This window comes from Malurus melanocephalus, unplaced genomic scaffold, assembly GCF_030028575.1.
Source record: "Malurus melanocephalus ecotype Western Australia unplaced genomic scaffold, MMel_1.1 scaffold_9, whole genome shotgun sequence".
Lineage (NCBI taxonomy): Eukaryota > Metazoa > Chordata > Aves > Passeriformes > Maluridae > Malurus > Malurus melanocephalus.
Window position 1 is genome coordinate 4,491,026 of NW_026623241.1, and position 12,216 is coordinate 4,503,241.

General features: G+C 39.2%; 1 protein-coding gene across 15 annotated transcripts in view; it reads right to left on the reverse strand.

The window, feature by feature from the left end:
- Positions 1–12,216, reverse strand: part of TRIM2 (tripartite motif containing 2) — a 110,735-nt gene that overhangs the window by 20,465 nt on the left and 78,054 nt on the right. For all 15 annotated transcript variants that reach the window (XM_057376092.1, XM_057376183.1, XM_057376084.1 and 12 more), the window contains 3 exons: positions 9,333–9,484; positions 8,467–8,647; positions 4,680–5,403 (listed from right to left, as the gene is read on the reverse strand). In XM_057376092.1, the coding sequence (XP_057232075.1) occupies positions 4,680–5,403; positions 8,467–8,647; positions 9,333–9,484 (1,057 nt within the window). The remainder of the gene's footprint in view (positions 1–4,679; positions 5,404–8,466; positions 8,648–9,332; positions 9,485–12,216) is intronic.

Here is a 12,216-nt window from a genome sequence, read left to right on the forward strand (position 1 = left end):
CAGGCACTTCAGATGATGAGAGGAAAGCCTGTAGGAAAGTATGTCAGCCTCTGGAAAAGCAGGCTATTGCAACTGACTCTGCAATACCAAAGCTCCCCTCTGTAAGCAGAAATTCCTTCCTTATGAACRTATCTGCCTAAGAGAGAGTCTTCAGCAAATCTGTTACTGCAAGTTACCACGCCCTTTGTATCAAGGCATCCCATGTTTTGTCTTCTTTCTGTCATGGGCACTCACCCATCTCTCCTGGGCTGCCTTTCATTGCCCAGCCTTATCTCCCTCCTGTTCTGAGCTACGGCAGGGCTCGAAGGAGGAAAAGACAAAGATTTTACTGCAAGCTGCTGGGGATTGGAAGAAAACAGGAGAGATTTCAAAAGGGGAAGGCKGAACAGCATTATTGGGAAGCAGATCTGTGGCCTGTAAAATATCTGGGATTACCTTTTTGTATACAGATAATAATCAGATTTGTTTTAGCCCTATCTGACTCCTTCTGGTATGATTGAGCATGGCCTCACAAACCAATTAATTTGACTTTCGACAAAGAAACTACACATTTTCTGCTCAAGACGATTTTAGCGCACGAAGTGCTTTATAATTTCAGTCTTCCACTACTGCACAATAGAGGGCATATTGAATCTCACCCAAAAGAAGAAAGAAAATAATCTAAAAGCCCATTAATAATCACAGGAGACGATAAAAATTACATCATGTAACTATTAGAACCTGCTCTTCCTCAGAATCTGAACAAACTTATAAAGTATATTTTTGATGCTCATAGTAAGAGGTGTGATTTTTGCTTTCTAAGTTTTACTAATATGAATAATGTCCCCCCTGCTTGCTAACCTAGATTCCCCAACTTCCTAAAACACAAAGAAAATACACATCAGTGCCTCCAGCAGGAAGGGAATAGATTCAGAGAGACAAAATCAAACTGCAGAAGTATTATAGATTATTGGGAAGACTTTAGAGGTTTTGAGTGGCCATAACCTGTTGTGTAGGTACCATTTTTTTTTACCTACAGCACTTCAAACAATTCTTGGACTCTTTCCTATGTGGTATTGAAAAAAAGGGTAAAACTTAACAGCATGGAAAGGTCTACATATATACTGCACRGACAGCCATCAAGGAGTTTTCTCGTTTCCTAGCTTCCTTTTTTTTTTTTCTCAGAGTGCCAGAAGATATTTAGTCAAATCTTACACATTTTGAGGATGTGATGCCCCCTCTTATACTAGATGCAGCTCAAACACAAAAGTCTCTCTAGTAAAACTGCACTAAATTGTTAACCCTATGTGCTCACTGTAAAAGAAATGTCAGTCTTTCTAATCCAAATTGCCACGTAAATCTAAGTTTTAAAATCAGTCAGTCTGTTGAAGGCACACTGTTTGTAACCTTTAAGGAGGAATGAGTAATTCAGTAGGAACTCTGGCAGATATGCCCACACACTGTTAGCAGTGAAGATGGACTGATTTGTGTTGATTTGCTTTACATGGCATCTGTCCCTCAAAGCTTGGCCAAGAGCACCTCCAATSCTGACAGCAGAGCCCCTGTCACCACAGACACGTGTGCACATACCTAGGGGTAGGTGTTCACTGGCTCAGCAGCCAAACCTCAAATAACGAGTCACATCCAACTCATATCAAGAGTTCTGTCCCCCTCGTCCCATACAAGTATGACTGCAGTGCAATGCAATCAGGCCTGGCAAAATTTTACACAGATTGGGGCTGACCTGCTGGAAAGCAGCTCTGTGGGGTAGGACCTGGGGGTCTTGGTGGACAGCAAGCTGTCCCTGAACCAGCAGTGTGCCCTGGTGGCCAATGGGGYGTGTTAGGAAGAGCACTACCAGCAGGCAGGGGAGGTGATCCTGTCCCTCTGCTCAGCCCTGGTGAGGCCACATCTGGAGTGCTCTGTTCCTCCTCAGCACAAGAGAGACATGGAGCTGTTGGAGCAGGTCCAGTGCAGGGTGACAAAGATGATTAAGGGACTGGAATATCTCTCTTACAAGGAAAGGCTGAGGGAGCTGGGCCTGTTAAGCCTCCTAAAGAGATAGCTGAGAGGGGACCTCATCAACATCTGTCAGTATCTGAAGGGAGGGTGCCAAGAGGATGGAGGCAAGCTCTGCTCAGTGGTGCAGGACAAGAGGGAACAAGCAGAAACTGATACACAACTGGATATGAAGAACTTCTTTACTGTGCAGGTGACCAAGCACTGGAACAAATTGTCCAGAGAGGTYGTGAAGTCTCCCTCATTAGAGATAGTGAGAAACCATCTGGACACAATGGTGTGCCATGTGCTCTGGGATGSCCCTGGTTRRGCAGGGAAGCTGACCAGATGACCCACTGTGGTCCCTTCCAACCTTATTTCTTTTGTGATTCTGTGAAACCCTTGATCAAGAATCCCTTTGGTCCCTCTAAGACTGCTTTTTAAACTGCACTAAAGCTATTATTACACAGGACTTGTTCATAAGTTTTTATGTGGAGTAAATTCACAGTAAGGCTCCTGTTTGATTTCAGCAGTGACAACAGACCAGAAGATGACATTCACACCTAGTAAGGAGGCTGACAGAAGTTCTGTTAAAGACTTTTTTTTTTTTTACACATTAATGTAACAGCTAAACTTAGATGCTCAGTTACATGACTGAACAGACAACTTAACAGTCTGAGGAAATGGAAAACTGAACTTTCTAGCAGAGGGCCAACTCTCCATCTGGCTGTATTTGATGTCAAATCCAAATATAAATAAATTAAGAGAAAAAAGAAGTTGAAGTGGGGAATAGCACCACCACTGCTAAAGGGTGTCAAAGAACCCAGTCACAAAAAGTGCCAAGAGAGAGAAAATACCAAGGCACACAGCACAGCATGGCAGAGCTAAAACACAAGATGAGGTCTTGGACAGAGCAGCTGATGACAACCGTGTCTCCTAAGGCTTCTTTGAAGGACATGGAAGAGATTTACCAWGGAAGGTGGAAGTGGCTGACACGGTGAACACCCCTTACCTCTGCTCAGAAAGGGTCTAAAGCACAAAAGCAAGGTAATGAAAGAAATACTTTCCTCTCACTTTAGTGCTTCCTATCAGTTGGAGAGGCAGTGAACCCATTGGGCAACAACTATTTTCTAAGTATCATAAGAACATTACTGTTTTCATTTGTATAGAATAAGGACATGTTACACAGATGTTGCATGSACACACTCTTAGAGATTACACATGTTCAAAAAAAATAACAGGTTGAGGATATAAATTATTGAGAGAGAAAAAGAGAATGCAAGAAATACTCTGCTCTTGTAAATAATGAATTACAYGAATCTGTGAATGTGCAGTCAATAATTTGACCTTGGAATGACTGAAGAGARCCACTGCCATTTTAAAAGCCACAAATAACACAGAATTGGCAAAAGATACAATGCACACATCCCCATCAACAAAATGTATGAATGCTGTATTAATGCTATCTCTTGTTAATACTAGCAGAACAATCCCCTGCTAGCAGCTGATCAATTTACTTGTGCATAAAAGCCATCCATCAGCATACATACAATAGCATACTCATATTCTTGGATGCCCAGGGGAATATTACAATGTGGTTCTCCAACACAGCTGTATGAGCTTCTGGCAGCCCAAATAGAAGATTCATCTTGCTCAGCGTAAAATACAGATCCAGATTTGGCCAGAGCCACCAGAGGAATTCAACAATGGGTTCAAAGCAGAGATACACAGTTGTGTTGAAGTGATAAACTTACCTCATCAACAAACAAACCAAAACTTAACTTTTCAAAGTGAGCTGACACTGGAAGTAAATGAATTCTGTGAAGGCAATCCTTGTGAAAATGTCAGACACTTTACCTGTCTCAATGATTTTGCATATTTTGGAAGAGTGTAAAACTCTAGAGCATTACAGCTTTCAGACAATGCATACTCAGGCCCACAGAAACCCAAAGAAATATCTCTTTGAAGGGTCATTCTGTGAAATGAGTGGCCCAAAACTGAGCAYGAAATATTACTCTCAGCTCTGTTTTTCAATAAAATAGTGATCTATATACCCCAATTGTGGACACTCCAAAAGGTTTCATGGAGAAAAAGCTCTGAGACATGCATAGCTCTTGTTCTAATGGAATACATCTTCCTTTTTTGAGTGCTAAAGAAGGGGAGAAGGTAGAACTCGAAAATAAGGCATGGGGTCATRGTTGCACAATGACAAAACTAAAAGGCACTGCACTTTTGGGAAAACATTTAAGACTTCTAGAATTTATGGTGTGTTGGAGAGAGTAGTTTTAAAAAAGAAATCATCTAAAAAAACCACCACTACCAATAAAAGCTGAACCAGAACAACACCACTATTTGGTAGTCAGCCTGAAACTGCTCACTAGAAGAAAAGGATATGGAAGCAGAAATTACAAGCTGAAATTACTTTAATCCATACCAAAAGCTTTGTAATAAGAATATTCACATTTTTTAAAATACCCCAAATCAAATGTATTAATTTCTCAACTGAAATCACAATTAAATATTTGCTGCAAACTATGTTTTAAGTGTATACTTTCAAAATTTACATATAAATGGAAATTGAGAGGCCTAAAGCTATTATCAGGTTGCTCTACTTACAGCTTTAGCTTTACGATAGTTTAATTTTATAGTTCAGTTTCTCTGAATTATTTTTAAGTATGTCAACAGGCAGCCAAGTCACCTACCTATTCGGAAGATCAAATCATCTTCAATGGGATTCTCTTTTCTTTTGCCTGTGCTGTACATGCTCGCAGGTCTTTTCACAGCTTTCTGCTTCACATGACCRCTGCCAGGAGACTTAACACGCCTCTTAACCCCTTCAGTGGTAGGGGACACATCTGCTGACCTGACCACTTTAAGTTTGAATGGGCTGCCCTTGATATGTTGATCATAAAGTCTCAGTGACAAAGTGAAGTCCCCTTCTTTCTGAACAGTATACAGAAATTCGTAAGTGCCATTTTTGTTGTCAAGTATTTCTCCATCTGCTACGCTGCCGTCAGGCGTGCTCAGTTCAGCAGTGAGGTAAGCATTCCCGGATTTACAGAGCTCCCCATCTTTGTCCTTGGTGGTGATGGTAACGGACATGGGCTGCCCGATCACTGTCTGCCTCAGCCCCTCACCAGTGGCCACTGTTTCCGAGGCGACAGCATTGGTGGTTAGAATGGTACCCAGGTTGTGAATGGATTTCTTCAGGCCTTCTGTCTCCACTATAAAGTCCAACTGATCGTTTTCACGAGGCTGCAGCGGGAAGTCCCGCTCGGCCAGTTCGTTCAGCTTGTCACTCATTTGCTTCTTCACCAGCAGCACTTCAGTTTCAGTGCCATGGTTGAGGGCTTGGGCTGTAAAGTTGCTGCAGCTTTTAATGCTTTCCTGTCCTTCTAGTAAGGTATCCAGCTGTGTCTGGAGGACCTGTGTGCATTACCAAAAACCAGATTAGCATCACGTTACAAGACCTGTCCTTGCAAGATGTAGTATCTAAAGGTCTTTGTAGGAACCAAATTTACAATGCCTTATTTTAGAGTTCAGTTTAAACTTTCATTTCAGAAAAAGTACCATGCTGATTGCCAACAAGTATTTGGAATATAATACTGCAATATAAAAAGAATACCCTGGTTTGGGTATTCAAGACTTCACAGATCTACTGTCATACAAGATTGAATTACTGCCCTACCTATTTTGTCTTTTCTTTTGTGTTTTTTGGGGGGTTTGGGGGCTTTTTTGGTTGTTTTTTTAGGGGTGTTTTGGTTTTTTGGTGGATTCTTTTGTTTGTGAGCAGGTTTTTTGTTTGTTTGTTTTATTTTGTTTGGGGTTTTTGTTGTTTGGTTTTTTTTTTAAACCCAGCAACAAATGTAGAAGCTTGAATCCTGCTCCATCTAACTCTCAGCAGTCACGGTTAACAAGATAGTTACTGGGAACTGAGTTGTGTTCACAGATGCAGAGATATTTTGTAGTTATGAGGCCCATTAAGAGAGGCTGCAAGAAACATCTTGACTCTATTTCTTCAGAGCCAAAGGAATCTGTGGGCTAGTCCTCTATGGAGATGGATAAGAAGGCCTCATGACGTGGATGCACATCCACCCTGAGGAAAAGTGGGATTCCTGAACTAAGTAAGTGAAGAAGGGAAAAATCTCCCTAGCAGAGGGTAAATTAATTCTTCCCTTTCAGCAGGCAGAAAACCAAAGCATACAGAATGGGTTGTGGATAGTGAAAAGAGTTGGATTGAGTAGCCTAAAATTTTGATGGGCAGCAGTAGCCACTCCATATTTAAGACTACGAAAGAGCTTCTATTATTGAGTTCTGGCCCTCAGTCTAAAATCCTTAAAACAGTATTGACCTCAAAATTGTTAGGTGTGGTCTGGGAACAAGGCTAACCTTTTTTTTTAAACCAATTTTGCAATAAATTGGAAAAAGGATCCGATTATAACAACCTAGCAGAGAGATTAATGATAGTCAGAAAAACATTCCAGCCCCAYACTCTCCACTGATAAAATCCCCAAATGAAAGGACCCAGTCACACATTCGGTATGTTTTTCCTACAGAGAACGAGTAGGACACAGACATGACTGTGGATTAGAAAAGTTATTTTGTTGACCATCACTGCAGAGTAAATATTTTTGAAACATTTCAATTCATTTTAAAGTAAACTCAGAGACTGGATGTACTTATTGTGATGAAATACTCTTCCCTTGCTGATACACACTATGTGATGATATTGAATTCTAAAGGCATTTTTTTCCAAATTTTCTCAAGCTTTAAGCTTTTCATGCACTGGAGAAAATCCAGGCTCATGTGTTACTGATATGGRAAAGTGATAACAAAACAAAATCTTTCGTAATCGAAACAGAATGAACAAATTTCAAGACTACACTTCAATTTCAAATCCTCAGCTTTTCAAGGTATACAGAAACTTCTCAGGATGCAATAAAAGGTATTTCTAATCTGTTTGGTCTTTGTTCAAGGACATAAGCTGTAAAAGAGAGAGCATAGCTAAGAAGGTCCCAGGATGAAAAAATCCCATATGCTTCAGGTAAGAGGCCACAAACTAAAAGGAAGAYAATWTGCAGCTATRTTTTAAAATCAATACTTTCTTAAGRTAGTTTTCTTTCATTACAAAAATGGAAATATTAAATCCTAACATAAATAATATTGTAAATGTACATASAGTATTTTACACCTCACAGTCTTTCAGTTCACTGGACAACTGAAACTGAATTGCCAACTTTTTTTAGAAAAGTKTAGCCCTTTTATTTTTTCACTTTTCAAAAGTATATGATCAGAATGACTGATAATTWGAGTTTGAATTATTTTGCAGGACTACTATGTATTCAAAATTAAAATCCAGTTTCAATTGAGGTTTTTTTATACAAACAGGGTAGGTGCCTCTTTTACTTTTTTATGTTCAACTTCATAAAATTTTGATTCTCTAATGCTCAAAGTAGTTAGTAAATTAAATCTCTTTAAAAACAATAAGATAATTCAATATCATATTCTATCTAACACACAGAATATATTTCCCTGCTAAGGTCWTAACTGTGACATTTTGAATACATGGTGGCATCATGAATACATTTAAATGAACATGGGATCTAAGTCCAAATTATTGATGCTAAAACTTCTCTAAGCTGTTGCTTAGCTCAAAGATTACTAAATTCTGTGCCCCAATGATTTTGGGCTTCCTATGTTCCTAAAAGTATGTATCTTGTGCACATTTCCACAGGCTCAGCAGCTCAATACCTTTCTAATGATGTTTTCGAGCCTATTATAGGTCCAGGAATGCAACATTCCTCCACTTCAGACATCTGGAGATGCTCAAGCTGYTCAGTAATGGCACTCTTGAAACTCCAGTTGTTGATGCTATTTTCTTTTAAAGGCCAATTTCAGGGAAGAAATCTTTCTTTRTAAAGCACAGAACTGATGCCTGGGAAAATAAGGACTAAATTCTTTCATTCTCCTGCTTCAGACCTAATAATCCTCAACAAAATTTCTACCAACCAGGCTACAGGCTTCACTCAGTAAAAGTACAGGTTTATGTTTTCTTCCTCTGAAGTCTACAATGTAAGGGGAGARCCCACAGATTAAACCATCCAGATGGGAAGTAAAGGACTGAATCAGCTCTGCAATCTGTTACTCTCTGCATTCCCCTAAGAAAGTGAGATGTTCCTCCAACCTTTTTGTATTCCAACAGGTGACATCTAACATGAAATATGTTACTAASCACTGGAAAGGAAAACAGTGCTTTGAAGCAAACCAGGCAGCCTTACTCAGTTCTGCAGGACAAGTTATTTGGCCTGTATCTTCATGCTCACTTTATAAGGCTGGGCACCCACAAATGACACTCTGCAGCASTTGATTTCAGGAAAACAAAGTTCTCTGGATCTCAGACACAATTTGTCAAACTGGCATCTTGCATCATTTGTAAAAACTGGCTGATTAAATTAACAGCTTTTCATTGAAAYAAAACATGCATCTTACTTTGTGTTTAAGGCCATAATTCACTTCCAGTTCCATGAGCAGCACGCTCTTTCGCACATTTAAAGTCTTCTGGAGTTCATCAAAAGTGGAATGAATGTCATCTACAATGCTAGCCTTTTGGTTGGTTAACTGGTGTATGATTTCAGATATAAAATGAAGTGCTGAGTCAATCTCTGGAAGCCTGAGGGAAGAATTAAATTACAAAGATTGCTGTTTCAAAAAGTCATTAAACATTGGCCCTTGCCCTGGAATCTTTTGATTAAACCCTCTCATCAGCAGGCTGTCTTTAAATTTGGTCATTTCCCAGAAGTAAGTTCATTCCTTTTATAATCACACAGTGGGTTTGGTCTGATAAAATAAGGCTAAGCCACAGTCCCCCCCTGAGCAAATCCATCAGACTTTAGACATGATCAACACTGAGGTCTTGGATCCTTTGTCTTTTATGCTGTATATCYACTCAAGAAGATATAACTAGCTCTACCCCACTTTTTCTCTTTCTTTAAGCCTCTTTACTACCACCATGTTTGTACCAGTCCTTCTAACATACCACACATTGTTTATTTAGCTRTCATTAAAATCATGACTGGATAGCAGTTTCTTCCTTAGCATTTTATACCCCTTCTTTGGAGCAGACTTGCATTTCTTAAGCCTCTGTTTTAAGAAAGAGAAATAGGAATCTTTTGCTCTTTTCTCTAACCYCTCACTACATAACACCCAATGGATTTTTTTTGTCCTTATGCTAGCCTCACTATGTCCATTTCCTAGATAAATACCCATGGCACTACACATTAAAATGTCGACCCCAGTYAGCACAGGAAAACAGTGATGAAATTAAAACCAGAAAACAGTCAGTGGAGTCTCTGTACCTTTTGTTGACAGCATCCAATTGGACTTGGAGGGAAGCCTTGTGCTGCTCCACCACATCCTTGAGTGGTACCGTGGGATGCTCTGCGTGTTCTCCCTCTGTRCATTCCCGGCACATGGCTGTCTCACAGGACTGGCAGTAAAACTCCATCACCTGGAAAAGGTCACAACTCTACACTCAAACATGGCAGCAGTGACATAACTCAAAGCACATCTCACCCAGTCTTGAACTAATTTRTTATCCAAGCTCTGAGACAAAGCTRCTGTTTYCTTGCACACCAATAATTTACTGCCTAAAAGTTGGCTGTTATTCTTAAATATTTTATATCAAAATGCTCCTCTAAAAGCATTTTGTTCTATCATAAAGTGTCAGAACAGCAGCCTGTGAACAATGCTGAAYTTCATTGCTGGTCCTAACATCATCTTTATACTGTCTAATAGTAAGTTTTGGTGTCTCTCTTACATACTCCATGAAACAAATAAAAAAAAAAAAAAGGCATTCAATTACCCTCACTAACTCAATCCTTAGTTTTCCCATAGGGTCTGACAAAGAAAGTGTAAACTTAAGCTCATTTTGATAACAGGGCTACCCTTGGAACACAAACTCAATGGAAGCCATCAAACACCATGTTTATTTGTTAGAGAAAAGCACCCTAAACAAACCAACRTGCTGCATGGAAAAATCTCCATATCCCATTACTAATCCCTTAAAACCATTAAAACCTCGTATCTGAGATTATAAGAGGAGTGCTAATCTACACTTGAAAGAGGAGAAGATTATTTCAACCTGTTAAGTACCCAGCAAGATGCTCTTTAGAGATAAAAATCGATCTTTACATGTTATAGATACCCCAAWAKCTGAATRTATTCATGAAGRGAAAGAAACAGAGAAGTGCTGTGCYCAAAATCATATGTTAGTCAAAATAATGCACATGTATGCAAATTTGGCATGAGACTTTCTTTTACAGCCAGGAWGTCCTTGGGCACAAAACATTTTAGGCTTATTAAAAAGGATATAAGGAATTTCATAGTATGTGCTTCAAAGCAAGACATTGGCAGCTCTTTTGCATTCAGAGCATAGCATCAGAATCTTGAATAATTCAGCTGATGCTTCTGGCACTGAGACATCTTGCACAAAGATGGTTGTGCTGGAGTTGTTGGTTGATGAGATGGTTGTGTAGAACCAGCTGTTTTCAGGTGAGCAGAGGGATTTGTAACAGCACCGTGCAAAATAGCTGGCTGCTCCGAGGCATCTTGAGAATTAAGRAGGGGGAAACAAGAACCATGATTKGCACGTGGCTATTAGCATTAACAGGGATTTTCCTCTGATAAGCTCCTTTTCRTCTTATTCCCATTCTTCCCTCTTATCTCAATTCACAAGATGCAGGATTCACATGCAATGAGGGTTTAGTCATTTGTTGGCCACTCGTGTAAACCACTTCAGAGAAAATTTAAAAGTTGCTCCAAATAACYTCCAATTTGTAACATCAAATAAATCAGCAAGGGGGGAAAAAAGTAGATCTTTTAAACAATGTCAACCCTCATGAACACTACTCCAGTCACTGTGAATTCAGCAGTCTCATTTTAGTAGATCCTCCGAGGCCTGATAGTTACTTTGGTAGGCACTGTGATGTGATGCATTCTTACAGTGCATAGAGGAAATGAGTTAAACAATGTTAGGATTTAAGTTCTTTTCAAAGGCTTCAAAAGTCTGCAATCAGAAACAGCCAAAAGGGAGAATATTTATTAGGAAACTCTAAAATCATCTTATATGGTCAAAAAAAAGAATTAATTTCTTCTGACTTAGTGTCCAAAACACATCTTTCTGCCTCTTCATAATTTAATGCCTAGGTTCAAGATATTTCAACAAGCCCTTTATTTATTCAGTATTATTATCTCTGGATACAGGGATTAGAATAATTCAATAATTCTGTTTTCTATTAAACACCCCATAAAAAACATTATTATATTTGCAGCCCCATATATAAGAAAGGAAGTATTACAGTGGCATGTTAAAGTTTAGCCTAAACAACATTCTCCCTCTTTATTCAAGCATCAGAGAAACACATAATCCCAAATGATAATAGCAAACAGATCATGAAGACCTAATGTGTATGTCTGCATAGAAACAGTTGTCTTTGCCTCAAATTCAAAATGTAYTGACAGAAGCAGCTTTCATTTCCCACAATGATTTTTGGATTGGGCACAGCTGAAAGAGAAGGAAAACCTACTRTCAATACAATTTGGGCTTCAACTGATTAGACAGGCTGATTTCCTAAGTTTTTTTTTTTTCTCCCTAGCATTTCTTAATCAGGTAAGACTAATTTCTAACTACAGACAGACATGTGTTAGTGGCTTTCCATCTCTCCCCTCCATGCCCAACATGGACATCACATTTTGTGGCCTTCCGAGAAAATATTTCATTATGACAGGTTTGCTTTACAAAACATCTCAGAAAATGACATTTGCCTGAACCTCTCCWTTCCAAATTCAATAAAGCTCTTGGGCACGATATACTATGGTGTCCAGCACTGGCTACAGCTGTATGTCCACTCAATTCAACAAGAACATTCCCATCAGCTGTAATGAAATATGAATTAATACCCACTGGTTCTGAATTGCCATCCACTAATTCCCACCTTAAACCAGACCACCATATTTCAGCACAATGATGTAACTAGAGACATATGTGTRTCTTCACTGTAATTCAACTGAATTTACACAAACTTTAAAATCTGCATAATCAAGGATGCAAGTACTTCTGAACTGGATTTCACAAAGCAAAGACACACTAATTCCAGCTCTCCAAATTTCAGATCTTGAAGGAAAAGCTCTCATCAKTTACAAGCCCCTCTTCTCTAAAATCACATATGAATAATCACATTG